This window comes from Martes martes, assembly GCF_963455335.1.
Source record: "Martes martes genome assembly, contig: SUPER_18_unloc_2, whole genome shotgun sequence".
In the NCBI taxonomy this organism is placed as follows: domain Eukaryota; kingdom Metazoa; phylum Chordata; class Mammalia; order Carnivora; family Mustelidae; genus Martes; species Martes martes.
Genome location: NW_027666703.1, coordinates 298,974 through 322,187, shown reverse-complemented (window position 1 = coordinate 322,187; position 23,214 = coordinate 298,974). Strand labels below are relative to the sequence as shown.

Here is a 23,214-nt window from a genome sequence, read left to right as displayed (position 1 = left end):
CAGGGGTTGAGGGGGACGGGGAGCACTGCGGGAAGCTGGAGAGGATCGGACGCCAGCACTCCGACCTGAGAGGCGCGCCGCAGACGCCGGGGGTTCAGAAGGCGGCCTGCACCGCAGAGGGGCGGAGGAGCGGGATCCCCGCGCTGGGGCTGCGAGAGCGCCGCGCAGCGCAGGGGCGTCTGGGCCCCTCCCGCCAAGCACGGCCCTTTGGGGAAAGGACGCGGCGCGCGGAGTTTTGACAGCCGCGGGAGCGGAGGCAGCCCGCTGTCTCGGGTGGGTTTTGCCGGGGGCTGGGGCTCTGCGGGCGGGGAGCGTAGCACACCGCTCGGACGTGGGGGTGGTGACGGTTGTGGGACCAAGAGGGGAGCGAGCGCCTCCTGCGGTTCTTGGAGTGAGGCCGCCCTGGTGGTCGCCGCCGGGGAGACTCGGAGCTGTTAGGTGAGCGCCCGCGGGCTCCCTGCCTGTAGCTCCTTCCCACCCGCCCAGCCCGTCCTTTTCTCCTCGGGGCACACCCCACCTTGCTGAAACCCCGAGATCCAGAGTGGTGTGCAAAAGTGCGCCCTAGCTTTGTAAAAGTTCTGGACAATTTAGGTGGGTTACTGAAATGCTGAGGAAAATTGGAAATGACATTTTTTCCCCCTTTACAGGGTACAGGACTGAAGTCACTCCGTGTCATCTCATTTGATTTCTACTTGAAATTGTCCTGTGTATGTAGTGTTAAAATATAGTGTGTGGGGGCGCCTGGGTGGCTCAGTGGGTTAAGCCTCTGCCTTCGGCTCAGGTCATGATCCCAGGGTCCTGGGATGGAGCCCCGCATCGGGCTCTCTGCTAGGCGGGGAGCCTGCTCCCCCGCCCCCCGCCCTCTGCCTGCCTCTCTGCCTACTTGTGATCTCTCTCTCTGTCAGATAAATAAATACAATCTTTAAAAATATATATAGTGTGTGCGTGCAGTAACTACAAAATAAGTAAGTTTATTTTCAAAAACTTGTATTTAAAACGGAATTTAATTTTTTTTTTAAGATTTTTATTTATTTGACAGAGAGAGCAAGAGAGGGAAGACAAGCAGCGGAGTGGGAAAGGGAGAAGCAGGCAACTCCCGCCCCAGCAGGACGCCCAATGCCTGGACTCGATTTTAGGACCCTGGACAGAAGGTAGACGCTTAATGACTGAGCCACCCTGGTGCCCTAAAATGGAATTTTTTTTTCCCCTAAAATGGAATTTTAAAATGCTTTAAGATTTTAAGGAATCTGGCTGCCTTTAGTTTTTTCTAGGTTTTTTTTTAGACGGTTTTTGAAAACCAACAGTTTTGACAAAGGACATAATTTTTTGTTTGGGGACATAAAGTTTTAACGGTTCTGAACAAAACATGTTAAGTGTGAAATAGAGAATAAAACATCTCTCTGAGAGACCTACCTCTAGGACCAAGCGTTGTATCTGACACATTGTGGACATTTAACAAATGATTGCAGAATGGGGGAATTCTCTTTTTAAGTGGACAGACTTGTTTTAAGAAGCCATTTAAACCCATCATGCCCATTATATGATCCTCACACATCTTTGGAACCTTTAGTAGACAAGCTTGCCTAGACAGTTACCTTTGAATACACCTGACCAAATCCCATCGGAGGAGCTTCTCTTTCAGGAGATCTGCAGTGGGATCCCAGAATCTGTCTTTTAACCAGCCAGGTGATTTTTATGCACAGCCAAATAAAGGATCCATCTCAAAGAGGCTGGGATCTCAAGGCTGTGCCACCAGAATTGTACAACCAGGTTTCAAGAACTAGGGTGGCTGTGAGGATTTTGTGCACTAAAGAATGGCCTTCCTTTCTCTCTGCATGTCAAGTTAATTTCCTCTACTATATTAGTCTTTACTCCCAGAGTCGGATGCTGCTGCTGCTGGTTTACAGACTCACCTCATTACATTTTACCATCAGAGAAGATTTTGTCCCGCTCAAATTCGAAAACGACTAGAAGGATTCAGATTGATCTTACTGAGATTGTGCATGCCAATCATTTTGATGTACAAAGAAGAAGATCTCACCACCTCACACCAGTCAGAGTGGCTAAAATTAACAAGCCAGGAAATGACAGATACTGCCGAGGATGCGGAGAAAGGGGAACCCTCCTACACTGTTGGTGGGAATGCAAGCTGGTGCAGCCACTCTGGAAAACAGCATGGAGGTTCCTCAAAAAGTTGAAAATAGAGCTACCCTACGACCCAGCAATCGCACTACTGGGTATTTACCCTAAAGGTACAAATGTAGTGATACGAAGGGGCACGTGCACCCGAATGTTTATAGCAGCAATGTCCACAATAGCCAAACTATGGAAAGAACCTAGATGTCCATCAACAGATGAATGGATAAGGAAGAGGTAGTATATATATACAATGGAATACTATGCAGTCATGATCGGGTCATGATCCAAGGGTCCTGGGACTGAGCCCCGCAGGGGCTCCCTGCTCAGGGGGAACCTGCTTCTCCCTCTCCCTCTGACCCTCCCCCCTGCTTGTGCTCTCTCGCTCTCTCTCTCAAATAAATAAAATCTTTAAAAATAATAATAATAATAATTAGTTGTTACCTCAGTACTATAAATAAGATGTACAAACTGCTTAGAAGGGTGTCTTAGTCCATTTGAGCTGTTGTAACAAAATACCACAGACTTGGTGACTTAGAAATAATAGAAATCTACTTCTCACAGTTCTGGAGACCGGATGTCCAAGATCAGGGGGCCGGAATGGTCGAATCAGGGCCATCTTTGGAGGCACAGACTTCTCCTTGTATTCTCACAGGGTGGAAGGGGCTAGGTAGTTCTCTGGGCTCTCTTTTCTAAGAGCGCTAATCCCATTCATAAGGGCTCCACCCTCATGACCTTTCTCTTTTTTTGAATTTTATTTATTTCTTTGACAGACAGAGAGATCACAGGTAGGCAGAGAGGCAGGCAGAGAGAGAGGGGAAAGCAGGCTCCCTGCTGAGCAGAGAGCCCGGTGCGGTGCTCAATCCCAGGACCCTGAGATCACGACCTGAGCCGAAGGCAGAGGCTTAACCCACTGAGCCACCCAGGCGCCCTCCAACCTCATGACCTTTTGCTGGAGTTTCCCAGGAAGACACATGAAGCCTAATGGAGACAAACCGACAGAGACCATAAGCCCCGCCTTCATGGCTCGGCTGTCGGGCTGGTACCATCCTGGGTGGAGGATAAGCAAGTGGAATCTGGGGAGACGCGATTCGGTCTAGTAATGTCTCAAGATCTTGCTTAGACACGGTGATTCTGAGAAAAGGATTTAGACAGTCCCCCTTCACTGGGGCTCCTCACACTCCTCACCACTCAGCCTGGCCACCCAAACTGCCACCCCAAGGTAGAACGCAGGCTCTGGGGGAGCTGAGAAGGGGCAGGACAGAGCGGTGCTCAGGACACTGGCTCTGGACTTGGACCACTGGTTTTGCAAAGCTGCTCTCCGACTTGCTAGTTGTGTGACTGTGCGCAGCTACTGGACTGCTCTTGGCCTCATGCTCTGGGGGGATGATCATAGTGGCTCCTGCTGGCATGTTTGGGAAATCGAGGGACTTAATCCAAGTACAGTGTATAAAACAGTCCTTGCGGTACTAAGTACTCAGTGAAAGACCAGACAGACATGTACTCCCATGGTTGTGGCAGCATTGTTCACAAGAGCCAAGGTATGGAAACCAGCCAAGTGTCCATCAACGGATGAGTGAACAAAGATGGAGTAGATAGCTACAATGGACTATGATTCAGCCAGGGAAATGCTGCCATTTACAACAACAAGGAAGATCTTGAGGACATCGTGCTAACTAAGGTCAGACAGACGAAGACAAACAGCATACGGGACCTCTATTTTTAAGACTTTATTTACTTATTTAGAGACAGAAAGAGGGAGAGGGAGGGAGAGAATCTCAAGCAGATTCCACATGGAGCTTGGAGCCCAATGCAGGGCTTGATCTCAGAACCCTGATGATGGCCTGAGCTGAAATCAAGAGTTAGAACCTTAACTGACTGAGCCACCCAGGTGCCCCTGAATGGTACCCCTCTATGTAGCATCTAAAAAAAAAAAACTAACTTGTAAAAACAGAGTGAAGTGGTGGTTACCAAGGGCTGGGGGCGGGGAAATGGGAGAGGTGTTGTTGAAGGCACATAGTGTACCTGAAAGATAGATAAGTCCTGGAGACCTAATACACAGTATGGTGATTATAGTCAACAATGGTATCAGAACCATTAAACCTGCTGAGAGACTAGATCTTAATTGCTCTGAACACTAGAAGAAATAAGAATTATGTAACGTAATAGAGGTGTTAGCTAGCAGTACAATGACAACTGTATTGCAATACAAAAGTATCAAGTCACCTTAAACTGACACAATGTTCCATGTCAAATATACATCAGTAAAAATAAAGAAATAAACAGTAGTTGTTCTAACACAATTCTGGACCCACAGGGCTGAGCATACAGGCTGGTTCATGAATGGAGGTCTATAGAGAGGTGTTTAATATCATTTAATGTTGACACCACCACCACCACTACCACCACCACCATCATCACTGAGCCCTTCCCATTCTAATTGTTTGGGAAGCATTTTGCAGACCCTTGATTTCTTGGCTTGTGGCGAAGGGAAAACTCTAAGAACATACGTCCACCACCAGGTTTTCTCAGAGACTCAGAACGTTCAGAAGCACATTTTGGCCTGGCGGTTGGATATGGACAGTGGCAAAGCAAAGGAGAAAGGAAGAATGAACTGGGAGAAAAGGTTCTCCTGAGCACAAGGGCCAAGATTTTTCATGCGCCAGGAATGGTCTACGTCCATGTGACACCTTCGAAGCTCAGCTAAGTCAGTTAATTAGTTTTACCTCAGGAATGATGGTCCTTCCTTTCTCCCTACTTCATTCCTCCCTTTCTTCCCTCTTTTCTTTTTGTTCTTCTTCCTTTCTTTTCTTCTTTCTTTCCTTCCAAAGGAGAAAGAACAAGAGTTGATGAGCTAAGAGATACACAATCAGGCCAATACCCAGACAAACCAGTACACCAAACACCAACTGAACCTCAAGCAATTCCCCGAAAGCCAGTTGGCTATATTTCCCATCCAGTGATCATCGTTCCCCGAATTCACCCAAACCCCTGATATAAAGCTGAAGATGGAAAAATAGAGACAAACAAACGCAACAGGGCCCTTGGAGAATGGAAGTCATCAAGCCCTGCTTAGAGAGTTGTTCAAAGACAGTGCCTATAGCTGAGGGAGAAGTGCGGGGAGGGAGGTTTTTTCAACAGACACAAAGGGAAATGGGCATTGGAGCCTTTAAATAGGAAGGACTGTAGGGACGCCTGGGTGCCTCTGTCATTTAAGGGGCTACCTTCGCCTCAGGTCATGACCCCAGGGTCCTGGGATAGAGTCCCACATCGGGCTCCTTGCTCAGCAGGGAGCCCACCTCTCCCTCTCCCTGCTTGTGTGTGTGTGCATGCGCTCTCTCTCTGACAAATAGATAAATAAAATCATTAAGGAAAATAGGCAGGACTATAACGGGAAGAAGAAAACCTCAAGCAACACCAGGAGACTGGACACACTCCCTCAGAACACACACAAACGTGGTGGAAAGACCAGCACAAGTAATTTAGACAAATCCCACACATGGAATAGGAGGCAGACACCAACACAGAGATGGATTTTTCCCCCAGAATGAGTAGGGCACAGGGTCACAACCTCTACATGGGAGATTTTCTCCAACGGAGTTTAAATTCTTCTTTCTTCAATTCTACACAAGTGGTATAAAGTGACCTAGCATCCTAACAACCCATAAACTATGGAGATTTTCTTCTTTTTCCTAATTTCCATGTGTCCTCCTTCCCCAGATAACACTATGTCTGTTATGTGACCCCCATCAACAGAGACATTCATGAAGCCTACTGCTTAACAGTGTGTGTTCGATGGAGTTCCTGGCTAACTCAGTTGGTGAAGCATCTCACTCTTGGTTTCAACTCAGGTCATGAACTCAGGGTGCTGGGGTCAAGCCCTGTGTTGGACTCCATGCTCAGCAGGGTGTCTCCATCTAAACCTCCTCCCACCTGCTCACGCTCTCCATACAAAATATATCTTAAAAAAAAAAAAAAAGTGTGGATTCAAGAGACAACCTCTACGTGCTCTTGGTCAAGTCACGTCAACCTTCTCTGCTTTAATTTCCTCATCTATATAATGGGAATAAGATAATAAGAGCACCAACTTCATAGGATGGTTGTGAGCATTCAATAAATTACTATTTAAATTTCTTAGAACAGGAGCACCTGGGTGGTTCACTTCGGTAAGTATCCCACTCTTGGTTTCAGCTCAGACCATGAACTCATGGTTGTGAGATCGAGCCCCACACTGGGCTCAGTGCTCACGTGGTGTCTGCTGGGGATTCTCTCCCTCCCTCCCCTCTCCCACCACCCGCGCTCTACCTCTCTCTCTCTAAAATGGATAAGTAAATAAAATCTGAAGTTCTTAGAACAGTCATTGGCTCATATTAAGTGATCAACAAATGATAGAAATCATTACTACTACCAGTAGTAGTGGTGGTGGGGTGGGGGTAGTACTACTACTACTCCTACTACTCCTACTATTACCACTGTGATTCCCAAAGTCAGATTAAACTACCTGGACTAAGACAAAGAAGTATAAAAATTGGGAAGAGGAGAATGTCAGGTTTTAACTTCTTCCTATTGTGGAAGGAAAAAGCAAGTTACCTAGGGAGCCATCACATGATTTCCATTTGGAACAGAGCAGGATCACAAGAAACCTAGGCTGGACAGTATCACTGGGTATAGTCTGAGGCGGGCATTGGAACAGACAGTACATTTCCAGCCTCTTCATGCAGAGAGCCTTCGCTGAATGAATGAGTCGTCACGAGCCATTTCAGAGAATCCTGGTGGGCAAAAGCTGAACCACCCATTCAAGCGATTCCAGAAAAACACCCAAGGATGTGTTAGGAGGGAATTCTCCCGAAAGTACCAGCAGAATTACCTAGGTCTGCCACTCCACCTCCCCCAAGGAGGAGAACTATACTCCAACTGACCTGTGGCTTAGCCTTCTAATGCAATCATGGAGAAGAACAAATCTAGGTACTGTTTCCCATGACAGTGTTTCTTCCCTGCTCTGCTCACATTTCTGGACTCTTCCTCAAGGGAGAAGAGAAATCCTGCCCTTCTGTACCCATCATCTATCTGTGTGTACCCAACCCCGGAAGCACACAAATGGCTCAGCTGATCTTCACTGGGCCAAGTGTAGCTGCAGGTCACTACACTGAAAGGCAAACGCGCTTTCTTCTGCTTTACGCAAGAGATGCCAGCGGACCGCTCCTGGCAGTGCTTTCTCTCCACGTTCTCCTCCTCTGTCTACCAGGTGGAGACAGGGTCTTACTTGTCAGACTAGGCCGGACGATACTCCAGCCTCAGCGGGGAGAGGCACAGCCAGTCCCTTCCCATTCCGAGCAGCGGGAACAGCAGGACTAAAGGCTCCTGAGTGGGAGCACAGTTGGCGCAGCTGGACGGGGTAGCGTGAGCAAGGCAGAAGCAGGAGGTGAGCTCAGAGAGGGGGTGGGGCACCTGATCATGTGGGGCCTCGTGCTCCATGACAAGGAGGAGTAAGATGAGTGTGACTGTCTGACACAGTCTTTACCAGATCACTCTGGCTGCCTTGTGAATAGATGGAGGGTAAGAGCGGCCAAAGGAGACCAAGGAAGCAAGGGGACTGTGGCTGTCAGGGAGGAAGGATGGCGCCTGGCACCAGGGTGCGATGCAAGAGGTGGGAAGCCCCTGAAATGAGGCCTTTTTCCACCTGCGAGGTTTTGTGACACTCGATTTGTGTCAGAAACCAGAGGTGGAACTAAAGGGGACCTTGAACCTTCGCTGGTCTAGGCACCCTCATCTGAGGTCACATGGGCAGACACTGGGCAGAACCTGGCATGAAGCCCCACGTCAACAGTCTTCCACCATGTGGCTCCTGTTTGGTCCCTGTCACCATCCCTTCTATTTCTGTGGTTTTGGAGAGACAGATCCACCAAGAGCTACTGCACTTTAGAGGCTCAGAGTAAAATTGAGAACTTGCTTTTCATTGATCATTTCTGCATTACACACCACCTACTTCCCAGAAGGACTTGAGACAGCTTGCAGGAACAATCATCTTAAACCATCTGCTCAGCCGCTGAGAAACATGTTTTCAGAGACTCCTTAAGGCCACAAGGAAATGTTTAAAATGCAACAATAAGTGAAAAACCTAGGACGTGACACTTTGCTCCCTATCATATTATTACATAACAGAAAGACGCAGAGAGGGGAGAGAGGGAAGAAAGAGAGGGAGAGAATGAGCAAGAGGAAGGGAGGGGAAAGGAAGGGAACAGAAATGAGGAGGAGAGGGAAAAAGAAATTGGAAAGGAACATTAACGGTGGTTATTTCCCTTCTTAAAATGGTCTGGACAGACCTCATCATTAATAACATGGTACCCTGAGATGCTGCAACTAAGATGATTTTGAAGGGCAGTAACATCTTTTTAATGTTAATAGTTATGCATTTATAGATCGAATGTGGATTTCCAAAATATAGCTAACACATCCAAACCATGTGTCGGCTCAATCTCATTCCTAGTGCAATTGAAAAATTTTATTACATTTTAACTTTATTCCAATTCGATTAATAAAAATAATTTTCTCTGAGCTAATAAAATTAGTTGGCATGGGAGCCTGGGTGGCTCAGTTGTTTGGGCAGCTGCCTTCGGCTCGGGTCATGGTCCCCGGATCAAGTCCCGCATCGGGCTCCGAGCTTCGCAGGGAGTCTGCTTCTCCCTCTGACCTTCTCCCATCTCATGCTCTCTCTCACTGTCTCTCTCCTTCTCAAATAAATAAAATCTTTAAAAAAGTAGTTGGCACTTTCACCGTTTGACTTGGAAATGTCCTTGACCAGACTGACGGTTCATGAGGTACTCTTTCCACCTCCGGGTTCCTGCGGGGCACATTCTGCTAATGGTTCTGGCAGTTCATTCTTCGAGTCCCATTTTCTCCTGCCTCCAAGACCAATGTTCTCCCTGCCCTTCCCGCCTCCATTTACAATCCCCCTGAGGTGCTCTGGCCGCCAGCTGACGCCTGGTTCCAAAGCCATTGCTACCTGATTTACCTTTAGGTGACCTCTGTGCCCTACGTCCAGGTACTGATTTCTCTTTCAGTTAGGTACTGATGCTCGAGACTTAGTGGCTTAAATCAACAACCATTGCACTACCTCCCCTGATGCTGTGAACTGACTAGGTTTGGGCAATTCTTCTGCTCTATACGGTGTCCACCGGGGATGCAGATATCTGCGTGGCACAACTCCGATGGACCATCTACGATGGTTTACTCACGTGGCCAGCAGCTGCGGTCAGGTGGATGCTCGCATGGGACCGTCAAGCGGAGTGCCTCACGTCTCACCCCCGTGTCTTTTCAATGCAGCCTGAGCTTCTCACAGCATGGCATCTGGAATCTGAGAGGCAAGAAGCAGAAACTGCTCAGAAATCCCGGGACATCATTTTCGGTGCCTTCTGAGGGCTAAAGCCAGTCATGGATCAGTACAGATTCAAGGGACACAAGCTCCAACCCTTGGTGTGAGGAGTGGCACATACACAGGGAGAGGGAAGGGATGGCTGGGGCCGGCCTGGGAGACGGGCTGTCACAGTGCCTCTGCCCACAGCGAGTGTCCTTCACAGCCCGGATGAACTCTGCAGACCGCTGCTTCTCGAACGTCAGAGTCCCCGTAATGGCCCGGAGGTGGAGTGGCAATGCAGCCCCGACTCAGTGGATCTCAGTGGGTCCTAGAAAGCCACGTTTTAAAATTTTCAGGTGATGGCAGATGCTGCTGGTTCACACTCGGAGAAACAAGGATGCTGTTTGTATACTGGAGGTAGCCGAGGGTTAAAGACCACAGACCTGAGGTCAAAATCCATCGCTACCTCTTTTTCACTGTGGCTCCTTGGGTATCCTCGAGCCTGTTTCCCCACCTGTTGAAATGGAATCGTGAAACAACTGCAAGAACCAACAGGAGGAAGGACGATATGGTACCACTGACGCTCTTGTAGCTGTGTGTCAGGGGCACTTTACTTCATCCCCTTTCTCCCCTGTAGTCTCATCACCTAAAATTAAAGTGGGAATGGGAATGACAGTACCTACCACCTAGCGTGGTGATGAATCTTCAGGAAAACCTGGAAGGAACACACTGTGAATATGTGAGAAGATATGGGATATATCCTTGCTCCCCTTATGCCTTTCCTCCTTCTCAACCCCATCATATATCCCGGCAGGTCAATGTTTGTGATGATTTGGGGGGCAGATGGGCTGCAAGGAAGCAAGGGCTGAGTTTTAGAGGTCAGGGAAGTGGGAAGCTAATCCATGGTCTATGTCTAACCATGACCTACTCCATGGCACATTCCTTCCTTGTCTGGAGCCAAATGACAATCATGTGCCCATTAAACAGACATTTGTGGAACCTCTGCACAGCAGTGAGCAAAAGCATGTATAGCAAAAAGGTGGTCAGGTGTGCACGTCATCATCTAAACTATGCTGAGCTTCTCTGGGTTGTAGGTGACAGAAGATCATTTGCATTTATTTAAGTAGAAAGGAGAGTTTCTTATTTAAAGAAATGGGTGGGGGTGCACCAGGGTGGCTCAGTGGGTTCAGCCTCTGCCTTTGGCTTAGGTCATGGTCTCAGGGTCCTGGGATCGAGCCCCATACTGGACTCTTCGCTTGGCGGGAAGCCTGCTTCCCCTTCTCTCTGCGCCTGCCTCTCTGCCTACTTGTGATCTCTCTCTCTGTGCCAAATAATAAATAAAATCTTTTAAAAAAGAAAGAAAGAAATATGGGGTATCTCATAATATCCCTGAGGAAGAATTAAACTGTGGTCTCGAGAGGGACAGAAGTTAAGAACAAGAAAAACAGAAGCCATGACATTCTCTTGCTCTCAAATATTATATACATATATATGTGCATATAAAAATATATACACTATAGACACTCTGTAAATTTTAGTTGTTAGATATATAAATGACATATATATTTTTATATATCTTTGTCTCCTGATTCCTCTGTCTCCTGCCACAATCTGTCAGATCACCGTTTCTCTACACATCGGCTTCACCCTGTTCTTGTGTAAGGCAGAATTCTTGCTTCACAGAAACTGATTCTGACTGAATTTAATAGAAAAAGAAATTATTGAAAGGCTATTAGGAAGGCAAAAGAACAAGACAAAACCTGAAAAAAAACAACAGGCATAAAGAGAAGCTCGACAGCCAGACACCACCAACATTCCGCTGCAGACCGAGCCCGGTAAGGACGCCACTGCTGCTGCTCCTGCGAACCCACCGTCTCAGCTTGTCCACCCTCCCCACCTGCTGGCCCCAGGCGCCACGAGAACAGTCTCTATGTCCCCCGTAGCAAGCTTGTGAGCTTCTGTTATGGAAATTTACAGTTGTATATAATACACACACACACTACACGCACACACGCACACACACACGATACAAACATACAGATAGATACACATACACACACCCAAGTACAGAGAATGGTATAAGGAACTCCCATCACTAACTTAAATAATTCTCAACACGCAGCCCATCCCCACAGCCCCCATAACATTTTGAAGCAAAGATCTTTTTTTTTTTTAACAGATTTTATTTGTTTATTTGACCGAGAGAGATCACAAGTAGGCAGAGAGGCAGGCAGAGAGAGAAAGAGGGAAGCAGGCTCCCCGCCGAGCAGAAAGACCGACTCGGGACTCGATCCTAGGATCCCAAGATCATGACCCGAGCCAAAGGAAGTGGTTCAACCCACTGAGCCACCCAGGCACCCCTTGAAGCAAGTATCTTCATCCTATCATTTGACCCACAGCTACTTCAACATGTGTCTCCAGAACAGGGTTTCCCAACCTTGGCATTCCCCACATCTTGGGCCCCATCGTTCTTTGCTGAGGGCCCTGTCCTGAGCATACTACGATGCTTAGCAGCACCCCTGGTCTCCACACACCAGATGTGGAGAGCCTCTTCCTCACTCCTGCTTCTGACCACCGAATATGTCCTAGACGTTGCCAAACATCTCCCAGGGAACAAAACTGCCCTTGATGGACACACACATAGATATACCTACAAAACGATCATCACTCTTTAAACATTTCAAAATAATTTCTCAATATCATGACAAGTCACAGTGCAAATTGATCTGATTATCTCGTAAGTATTTTGACTCTCTGTATTTGTTAAATCCTGAGTGACAATAAGACCCATAGCTTGCCATTGGTTAACAGTTCTCACAAGCCTCTTTTAATTACAGGCCTCACTTTTTCCCTCCTCTTTCTTTAGCCTTGCCATTTATTTTCCTAAGACATCAGGTCCTGTAAGGGTGCCTGGGTGGCTCCGTTTGGCTAAGCATCTGACTCTTGATATCAGCTCAGGTCATGATCTCAGGGTCCTGGGATCCAGCCTCTCGTTGGGCTCCCTGCTCAGCGGGGAGCCTGCTTCTCCCTCTCCCTCTGCTGTTCCCCTGCTTATGCTCTCTGGCTCGTTCTCTGTTAAATACATAACATTTGAAAACAAAACAAAAAAACAGTCCATAACTTTTTAAAAAAATTTTTAATTTACTTTATTTTATTTTTTTAAGATTTAATTTATTTATTTGACAGACAGAGAGAGATCACAAGTAGGCAGAGAGGCAGGCAGAGAGAGAGGAGGAAGCAGGCTCCCTGCTGAGCAGAGAGCCCGATGCGGGGCTCAATCCCAGGACCCTGGGATCATGACCTGAGCCGAAGGCAGAGGCTTTAACCCACTGAGACACCCAGGCACCCCAATCCATAACTTTCTGACAAGAGCTAAGGGTGTAACACATCACAGCAAACATGCAGATCACGATATCCCAGAACCTGAAGGGCAGAGCCCTGCTAATTGTCATCAAACGTTAATTTATGGGTTCTCCCAAACTCGCTGAATGTTTTTTCAGATAATGGAAAGCCCAGTGCCAAAAAAGCTCTCAAGACATGCATCTAGATGGTAAACATGCTTGGTCCTTGTACCCTGGGGCCTATCCCAGAGGGCTCTGACTCCGTGAGTCTAGGGTAGGACATAAGCATCTGTCTTTTCTTTAAAAAATCCCCACAGGGGGCACCTGGGTGGCTCAGTGGGTTAAAGCCTCTGCCTTCGCCTGAGGTCATGATCGCAGGATCCTGGGATCAAGCTCTGCATGGAGCTCTGCATAGGGCTCTCTGCTCAGCAGGAAGCCTGCCTCCCCATCTCTCTGCCTGCCTCTCTGCCTACTTGTGATCTCTCTCTGTCAAATGAATAAAATCTTAAAAAAAAAAAAAAAGTCCTTCATGCTTTTCGGGTTTGCACTGGGTTGGGTACTACTATTTAGTCTCTGCAATTCCAAACCCAAACTTCCCCTACAATGTTTAGGCTGCAGACACAGGAAGGCATTGGAAACTGAGAGAGAGAAGAACAGAGAAATTACAAAAACTATCCCAGAGAAAACCGGCTGCAGCACGAGGCCGGCTCCCAGGGTGGGCGGTGGAGAGGGCGAGTGAGGCTGGGGGCCCTGCCTGAGGCCCAGGCAGGGAAGGTGCGGCCACAAGAGGGATAGGTAGTTTGGGAAGTGCTGGCCCCGAGGCTTTCTGGGCCTCACCCCCAGGCACTGCCCGCGACTCTGAGCCTGGTGAAGAGCAGTCCGGGCTGCAGGTGGACCGCACGGTGTGTGGGGACATGTCCGGCGGCAAGCACTAAAGCGTCTTCCCCTGCGAGGGCTGCAAGAGCTGCTTCAAGCGGAGCATCCACAGCAACCGCAGCTGCACCGGCGGGTCCAACCATGACTGCCCGATCGACCCGCTTCACCTGTGCCAATACTGCCGCCTGAAAAAGTGCTTCCGGGTGGGCACGAGGAAGGAGGCGGTGCAGCGCGGCCGCATCCCCGACTTGTTGCCTGGCGCCGTGGCAGCCTCCTCGGGCAGCACCCCGCGCTTGGCGCTGGCAGCCACCAGCGGAGACCACTTCCCAAGGCAGCCGGTGTCGGAGGTGATCACGCAGCTGCTGCGAGCCGAGCCCTACCGCGCGGGGTCCAGGTGCTTTGGTGCGGGCGCGTTTGGCGGTGCTGGGCACCGACAATGTGTGCCAGCTGGCGGCGCGGCTGCTCTTCAGCACCGTGGAGTGGGCGCGCCACGCCCCCTTCTTCCCGGAGCTGCCTGTGGCCGGCCAGGTGGCGCTGCTGGCCTCAGCTGGAGCGAGATCTTCCAGGTGAACTTGGCGCAGGCAGCGCTGCCCCTGCACAGGGCGCAGCTCCTGGCTGCCGCCGGCCTGCACGCCGCGCCCCTCACGGACCAGGTGCGCGCCTTCCAGGAGCAGGTGCACAAGCTAGGCCGCCTGCAGGCAGCTTGGCTGCCTCAAGGCCATCGCGCTCTTCACGCCTGACGCCTGTGGCCTCTCGAACCCAGAGCACATGGAAAGCCTGCAGGAGAACTCGGAGGTGGCCCTCAAGGAGTATGTGCGGGCCCAGTACCCGTCCCAGCCCCAGCGCTTCGGGCGTCCGCGGCTGCGGCTCCCGGCCCTGCTTGCCCTCCCAGCCTCCCTCACCTCCCCGCTGTTCTTCATGCGCCTGGTGGGCAAGACGCCCACCCAGACGCTGATCCGAGACATGCTGCTGTCAGCAAGTACCTTCAACTGGCCCTACGGCTCTGGCCAGTGACTTCGCCGGGCCGGCCGCGCCATGGCTGGGTCAGCACACCTCAAGGGACACGGATGCTTCGGCCTCATGCGGGGCTCCCAGGCGGAGGACCTTGGCTTCTCTCCTCAGACTCCTATTTTTTAAGACAGTGAAATGTTTGTCTCCTCTGTTTTTTGTTTTTGTTTTTGTTTTTAAACGATCACAAAACCAAAAAGAGTGCTGGTCCAGGCTCCAGCCTCGGCCTCCCCAGAAGTCCTGGCCAGAATAGAGGGTGACAGACCGAGGGGCCCATTCCTGGGACAGCCTGGCGCTCAGCACCCCAAGCATGAACTTTTGGGGCCGGTGGGGTTGGCTTCCCTCGGGGGACGGCCTGGCCTCTGGACTAGAGGGGCCAGCGTAGTAATGCACCAGGCAGATTGTCTGGATACGGAATCCACACTGGACACTATATGATGAATGAATCGAGGCCAATAATAAAGATGTTTCCTACCTGAAAACAAAAACAAAACAGAACAAAAAACCTATCCCATACAGAGTCAAGAAAAGCCACGCTCTACTTATACTACTTCTCTGTCCTTATTCTGTGTCTCAATTACTCTACAGTCAATTTACTTTAAGTAAGTAAGTTCGCACAAACGGTTACCAACAAATACTAAATAAATCAATGTATCAGGAAATTTTAAATACACCTAATTGGGACATGGTACTGAAAAGCATTTTATTTCCCTCTCATCATTTCAATGGCACTGCAGATTCTCTGGACAAATAACTGTCCATTTGAGAAAAATTATTTCTAATTCAACAGTGTGACACATGTGGTCAACAGCATCTGAAAGCTGGAGAAGAAATGAAGTTGCGTGGAGTCCATTTATGTTCACAAATGGCACCACAGACTGCCTCCACGTCTTCAAAACTTAGCTACGTATTTATTGATTTCTTGAACCAACCACCACTGACACCTACTACATGTCAGACATAGCGCTAAGTGTTTTATTAATGTTAAATATCATTTCATCTTTACAATCATCTATGAAGTGGGATTATCATCATCCCCATTTCTCCCATCAGGAAACTGACACGTACAATGCTTTAGCAACACAGCTCCTAAGAGGCAGAGCTAGGATCTGCTTGGGTCTGGACCCCATGTTTTAAATCACTATGATTAGTTTCCAAGAATCTACAAAAAGTACAAGTCTTCACCCCAAACCTTGGCTTTGCCCACCCTACAGTCCCCACGTGCCCCGAGCTTCAAGGACATTCTCTCAATTCCTTGAACAGTTCACACTCCTTCCCTGCTCTAACTGAACACCTTCCCACATCCGCCTTGATTTCTTAGCCTCCTGGTCTCAGCTTAAACATTACTCGGGAAATTACAAACTCTAAGGCACCCTGTATTTCTCAGCACTCAATGCAAAACAGTAATGATGAATTTCACAGGTCATTATTTCCTTCCTGTCTTTTCCAACCAGGTGGGGAGTCCCTCACACATCCTGTCAGTCCTATTTATCATGTATTCCAATCACTGATACCCACAACCCACCCAAAAGGAAGGCCATTCCCCCTACACACACACACACACACACCCACCCACCCACCCACCCACCCCCGACTGGCCTGATCGCAGGTGCACGGTGGGGATCCTGACAACCCATAGTGGAATGTAACCTACTCAAGAGGGAGAACGGAACTTCTCCCCCGTCAACACTACACTTACTGGCTTCAAGTCGGTCTTCGAGCAGGACTTGAGCCCCAACGAGGCTGAAACCTCATCTGCCTGGTTCGGCCGCATTCGCACTCTCGCATAATTAGCAGCTCCATAAAGGAAGCCCCGTTCTGGGCTCTTCACAGGTGCGAAACGAGGGGCGCACGAGCTGACAGCGACCTTTTGGCAAACCAGTATATTCCTGAGACACAGGCCCGCCTCCCAGCGAGGCCCCAGCCCCCCGGGTACACAGGGCCCTGACACCATGCCCTACAGGTACCTCCTTGCAGAGAAGTATCTTCCCAAGGGCTGCTCGCTCCTTCGTCCTCTGCGTCGACCTTGAGGAGGAAGTACAGGAGGTGAAAAGGGGCGTCCTCAGACCAGTGGCCACGGGTCTGGAGGTTCTGAGGTGCTGCGCCCACCCGGGCAAGGTTGCGGGATCCTGAGACGCCAGGCCAGAAGCAAGCCTCACAGAAGGCTGCAAAAGGGGGGCTGCTTCTCCCCAGGCTCAGTGACTGAGGCGTCTCAGGGACCTGCCCACGTCAGCCGTCCTAACACCCTTCCCGCTCATTGGCGCCTGTGCCCACACGCTGACTGCACAATTTCCCCGCTCCCTGGGCCTTCGGAAAGCATCACTGGATAGCTCTCTGGGCCCCGCCCACACAACCCTGGGCGCACACACTCTCTCCCACTCCCACCTGGGAGGCCTCGGTCACACCACCGTCCTCCTCTGCTGCTGCTGTTTTCTGAGTTTCGCCTCTCTGAGTTCATCACAAGCTTTAGATGGCTGTAGTCGGTACAAAATCCAGCTCTCTGGAACAGAATTGCTTTAGCACCCTTTTCAAAACGCAGATGGGCATATTTGTGGGGACGATTTCTGGGTTCTTTGCTCTGCTCTGTTCTATGTGTCTGGCCTTCTGCAAATACCACACAGGCTTCCTTATCATAACTACTACTAAGTTCTGAAACTCCAGAGACTGTGTTCCCACATTAGTATTATTTTCAAAATTGTTTTTGAAACTACTCTAATTCCTTTCTCCTTCCACATACATTTTAGAATATTTTTGTCTATCTCTACAAAAATGAACGAAGCTGACAGGATTTTGATAGCAATGGCATTAAATCTCTCTATCAATCTGGGAACAACTGACATCTTTACGATGCTTAGCCTTCCAAATCACGAACATGCTGTATCTCTCCATTTATTTATATCTTTGATTCCCTATATCAGTGCTAAATAGCTTCCAGCATGTGATGTCTGGACAGGCACTGTTAGATTTATCCAAAAGTAGTTTCTTTGTACGAGTAACTGTGAATGTGTTTGATGGTGGAGCCTACATATTCATTGCTAGCAAAGAGCAATACCACTTACCTTTATCCTGTATACTGTTTCACTGTGAAATTCCATGATTAGCTCTAAGAAGAATGACTCTGTCATACCCTCTTGCGGCATAAGGCCTGAAATAAGATTCCGTATTAAGCGCTGTCTTGACACCTGGAAGGTCAAGGAGGGACTCAAATGGCATCATGCACGTTCTCCTCTCCCTCTTCCCTCACAGGGGCGATCTCGTAACCAAACACCCTTCTCATCATAGGGACTAGCCATAGAGCTTTTGGGTTTTTGGGGAGCAGCGTTCAGTTCCCTAGAAGCCCACTCAATTCTTCAAGGAAGCCACTCACACCCTCCCATGGGAACCAGGACCTGCCACACCCTCTTGTTTCAAGCAAGTCTTGCCTTCCAAGGCCCTGCTGGTTCTCTCTGTTCTCAAGCGCGATCTCTGTGCAGTCCTGCACGGTGTGTGGTATCCTCCTCCCCTGAAGTGTGAGTATATGTGACTGGTAAACTGTTGTCACTCACACGTGTCGGGTGTCAGGGCATCCCCACAAGTCTGGAGCAGGTATCTCTCTCTCTCATCGGGGACCTGAGGAGAAGGTGATTAAAACAAGTGGCATCACAAACAGGGTGTCCCTGTGTTAAATGAGGACACGGGGGTCAGCCTGACCTGCTCCTTCGCTAATTAACCGGCTTCAGACCTGACAGTCACAATCTGGGAGGGAACTGGCCATCACTGGCCAGCTTGTGAGTCGGCTCGCGTTCTGTTATCTCAAATGGAGGTCGCCATCCATTTCCAAACTAATGTCCCATCCTTGCCAACAAGGTGAGAATGAATGAGAATTGACTGTATCCTGGGGGGAGGTGTCACCTCTGTGACCTGCATGTGGCCTGTATTGGTCTCCAAGGCTCCCCCCTGAGGTTGGCAACCGCAGGACATGCTGACTGGTGGGCTTGAGTTCCAGGGACTGGGTGTTGGGCCAGTGCTTGATGCTGACGTCCAGATCCTATGGGGGAAAGCGCACCCCAAGCACAGTCCTGGGGGTGACTCTCTGTGTTGTGAGTGGAAAGGAGGGAGGCCCGGACCCCAGGGAAATGTAAGAATGGCACACTGAGGGGATCAATTCCCACCTTGACTTATGCCAGGAGACTTGAAACCATACAACCATCGCCACGACAGAAGCTCCAAGGCTGATGATGCTGATTTGAGACACTCTGCAAGAAAAAACCGAGAAAGAGGAGCAGGGCAAAAAGACACTCCCCCACCCCACACGTATATCCAGGAAGACACAAACCCAAGCAAAGGAGGACTGGAAGAGAGAAAACTGAATACAGTAGGTAGGGACCCCCCCCCCCCAACGACTAATTCAACATAGGTTCAAAATTTGACCCAACTGTAAATCCAACATTTACAAGGGCACCTGGGTGGCTCACATGGTTAGTCGTCTGACTTCAGCTCGGGTCTTGATCCCGGGATCCTGGAAGAGAGCCCCATGTCAAGCTCCCTGCTGGGCAAGGAGTCAGTCTGCTTCTCCCTCTACCTCTCCCTGCGCTCCCCCTGGGTCCTGCTCTGTCACACTTGCTCGCTCGCGCTCTCTCTCTCTCTCTCAAAGGAATACATAAAATCTCTAAAAAATAAAAAATAAAAAGGAAATCCAAAATTTACTAAAACAATTTAACTGGCAAAATTAAAAGGAGGCCAACTGCCATCTGTGCCTCTACAACATAGGTTCTGAATGATCTCTAATGTTGCTAAGATGCACCGGTTGGCTAACCTTCACGGACTTAATTCAAATTCTGTTTATAGCAAGTATAATCACCATAGATTCTACCTTCTGTATTTAATGCTTTGACATCTCAGGCCTTGCTGACTTTGGAGGGACTGTCCCTGGCAGGCTTACTTAGTTCCTAGAGATGCTCAACAGCTTGCCTACCGGCAAAGCTTTTACATGTTAAGCAACCAATTCGGAGCCTTTACCCCCAACCACCTCTTGTAAGAAACTCTTACTCTGGGCCACTATCCCCTGCCCTGATCACCCCAGGGGCAGGGACAGACTACTCCAGACAGACACCACTGTGTCCCGGAACCCACTGACATGGCACAAACTAGGCAGTCTTAAACATGCTTACCCGGGACTCACCTGCCCCTTGCCATGGAAACCACAATAAAGGGTCTTGCCCGTATTGTCTGTCCCTTCACTCCCTCTTTCTCCTGACCGACCCTGGTGCTTCCCTGGGCGGCCCTCCATGGCTCTCAGGACCTCCTTTCTCGGGATCAGGGAGTCTGCAGACGCTTCTTGTGTTGTGAGAGTTACTTATATATCTGCTTACCTTACTGTACCTGATTAAATAAACCCCTGTACCCTTAAAACACCAGAGACACATGGGGGGCTCAGTGGGTTGAGCTTTTGGCTCAGGTCAGGATCTCAGGGTCATAGGATCGGGTCCCATGTCCGGCTATGTGCTCAGGGTGGAGTCCGCTTGCAATTTTCTCTTCCTCTGCCCTTCCTTCCCCGCCACCGCCCCCTGCCCCTGCTCCTTGCTAGCTCTCTCTCTCTCTCTCCTGCTCTCTCCTTAAAATAAAGAAACAGAGTCATTATAAAAAACCATGACAGAGCCCAACAAATTTAAAGATGGGGAATATTTTGCTATTATAGATTTGGCCAATATGTTCTGTTCAGTGCCAATTTCAACATCCTCTCAGTCACACGTCCCTTGACCTTGAAAGAGAAACGATTTACTTCGTTATGCACAGGGCACCCAAACCACTCTGCTATCATAGGCAAACTGTGGGCAGGATCGTACTGCACCCAGCTTTCTCCAGGAACATAGATGGCACATCACATTTAGGACATCCTACTGTGAGGATATTTGTTTGACAAACTTCTTAAGGATGCGGGGCTTCCTGTCAGTTAAGTGTCTGCCTTGGGCGCAGGTCCTGATCTCAGGGTGCTGGCAACAAGCCCTGCATCAGGCTCCCTAATCAGCGGGAAGCCTGCTTCTCCCTCTCCCTCTGCCCCTACCAGCCCCTTGGACTCTCTCTCTCGTGTTCTATCAAGTCACTAAATAAATCCTTAAAAAGAAAAAAAGGACATAGAAGTCCAACATCTTTCAGTACTTCCTGGGTTGTGGAGGCAACATATTCCTTGTTTATAAATTTCATGGAAGCCCATTTCAGCTGTTACTTGTCAATGAGCCCATGCTAAGGGGGGAGGGTCTCCCCTCCACAAAAGGCTCTAGGATCTGTGCAAGTAAAAATTACCTGTTGGGGGTGACTGGGTGGCTCCGTTGGTGAAGCGTCTGCCTTTGTCTCAGGTCCTGATCTCGGGATCCTGACATCGAGCCTGGCAGGGGGTTCCCTGCTCGGTGGGGAGCCTGATTCTCCCTCTCCCTTTCAGCCCCTCTTCCAGCCAGAGCTCTCTCTTAACTACATAAATAAAAGCTTTAGAAAAAACCACCTGTTCGTGCCCGGGTCAAAAGGCTGTAGCAGCCTCCTCTCCCGCTTCCTGGAGTCCCTGGACCACCCATGCTATCCGTCCATTGTCCATGGGCTCCCAATGCAAGAAATGGCCCTCCTTGGCCCTGGTTAGAGACCATCAGAGCAGCAATTGCTGGCCATGCACTGGGCTCTCCTGGAAACAGAGTCTCTCACAGACTCTGAGCCTTCCTATCCAGCTGTCTATTATTCTCTGGGTCATGGCACCCCCACCAGCTTCATAGAGTCACCAAGGCCTACTTGCTACAGGCTGAAGCCAAAGTCTGCATATCCTACCTGCAGGTGAAGGTGGCGGCTTCTGTCCACAGTGCGCTGCCGGATTCCATGGTGCTGGAGGACGTCAGCTCTTCCTTCGACCCCTTGGCCACCCAGGGATTCCCTGGGGATCAACTGCGTGAACATCAATGGAAGTTAGTACGTTTTGGGTTTGATGACCACATCTCCCTCCTGCTCACGTGACAGCTTCACATCCTAGAGAAGCACCTGTCCCATGCCTTAAGAGTCTCAGCATGAAATGGATGTCCATATATCAGAGTCCACTGTGATGGAAAGCCCGAGATTAAGATTCAATAGGAAGTGTTGTCTTGGCACCCGGTAACTTTGGAGGGCCTCAAATGGCCTCACTCCATGTTCCCTTCCCACTCTGCTCCCACAGATCAGATCCCCTGGCCAACAAGCCCTCCATAGCACAGGGACCAGGCACAGTTTCTTCCCGAGTGAGCTCCAGTGCCCTGACAGCCTGTGCAATGATCCAGCAAGCCAATCAGTCCCTCCTGCAGGAAGTAGGGCTCACCTTCACTCTCCTCTTACTACATAGTCTGCACGCGCAGCCTTTGTCCATTACGTTCCCAGGTGCAACATCCTCCGTGGCCCTGCATGCTGTGTGTGTCCCTCCTTTCCTACAACCCTATTATAGGCCCCGAATTAATTACGGTGGAGCTCAGCTGTGCAGCCTCTGGACATCCCATAACGTTAGGGTGGGAATCCCTCCCTTTACCAATGGGTGAAGAAGAGAAGAATGAAATTCTTTCTCATTTGTACCTTTGTCAAGGCACAATGAGGAGGCACATGGGCTTGAAGTGATTTGGATAGTAATCTATTTGGGGCTTGCAAGAATTCACCTGGACCTACAGGGCGGCCTTTATGTGAACGATGAAGAGGAAGGAAGGCCGCGAAGGCAAGGGCTTGGATGGTCTCTTAAAGGTCCAACTCCAGGCGGTGGGGGAACCCTCCAGTAATTACAGCAGGGAAGGAACATCACATTGTCATCTCAGTCCACCCTGACAGCCGTGTGCAGAATGGATTCAAGGGAGGCCGAGAGTAGAACCAGCAAGATCGGTCGGGAGTCCACTGCACCAGTCTGAGACAGGAGTGGGTGAATCAGAGCACTGACAACAGGAAGGCAGGGAAAGAATGACCGTATTTGCAGGCCGAAGAGACAGCAGAATGGAAAACTAATGGAATGAGGTCCTTAAAGAGATCTGAATGGATCCTTTCCAAGGTACAATGGAACAATTCGCCTGGAAGGGCAAAGGAAGATTTGAAGGGGCTTTTGAGCAAATGAACAAGGGAGCTGACCATGGACATTCCAGGGAAAAACCGCTTAAAGGCTGATCAAGAGGAGCTGCTTCTATAATTTAGGGTGGAACCATAAGCTACTGGGTTTTCAATTAAAGAATAAGATGGAATTCACTCCCATTTCAAATGGTCTCTAAGGCAGAGTGATTTGGGGAAAAAAAAGAAAAAGCAAGTCAGAGAATACTATACTCCTAAACAGGCAAACATACATAAGGCCTGAGAGAAATCAGCTTACCCATAGTGTGCTTTTCCAGACAACAGAAAAGGAAATGATTTTTAAAAACTAGAAAATAAAAAATAAACGAAGAGAAATGAGACTTACCTGGGAAAAGCGAACTTGCAATTTTTTTTACCTTATATTCATCCTGTACTTTTGTGCTATTCACCTCGTTTCCCGTATAAGCA

At 49.3% G+C, this 23,214-nt stretch overlaps 1 protein-coding gene and 1 pseudogene across 2 annotated transcripts in view; one reads left to right on the top strand and one right to left on the bottom strand.

Moving 5' to 3' along the window:
- The first annotated feature begins 13,027 nt into the window (after positions 1 to 13,027).
- Positions 13,028 to 14,829, top strand: LOC308359879 (nuclear receptor subfamily 2 group F member 6-like; annotated as a pseudogene). Its single transcript has 2 exons — positions 13,028 to 13,040; positions 13,597 to 14,829. The product of its transcript is annotated as a nuclear receptor subfamily 2 group F member 6-like (transcript).
- Positions 14,830 to 14,858: 29 nt separating this feature from the next.
- LOC308359872 (uncharacterized protein) overlaps positions 14,859 to 23,214 on the bottom strand; it is a 26,649-nt gene continuing 18,293 nt past the window's right edge. The window contains exons 3-10 of the mRNA XM_080831723.1: positions 21,508 to 21,621; positions 18,867 to 19,213; positions 18,138 to 18,324; positions 17,775 to 17,897; positions 17,101 to 17,215; positions 16,683 to 16,740; positions 16,415 to 16,604; positions 14,859 to 15,190 (exon numbers count right to left, since the gene is read on the bottom strand). Coding sequence (XP_080687849.1) covers positions 15,146 to 15,190; positions 16,415 to 16,604; positions 16,683 to 16,740; positions 17,101 to 17,215; positions 17,775 to 17,855 — 489 coding nt within the window. The 5' untranslated portion in view covers positions 17,856 to 17,897; positions 18,138 to 18,324; positions 18,867 to 19,213; positions 21,508 to 21,621 and the 3' untranslated portion in view covers positions 14,859 to 15,145. The remainder of the gene's footprint in view (positions 15,191 to 16,414; positions 16,605 to 16,682; positions 16,741 to 17,100; positions 17,216 to 17,774; positions 17,898 to 18,137; positions 18,325 to 18,866; positions 19,214 to 21,507; positions 21,622 to 23,214) is intronic.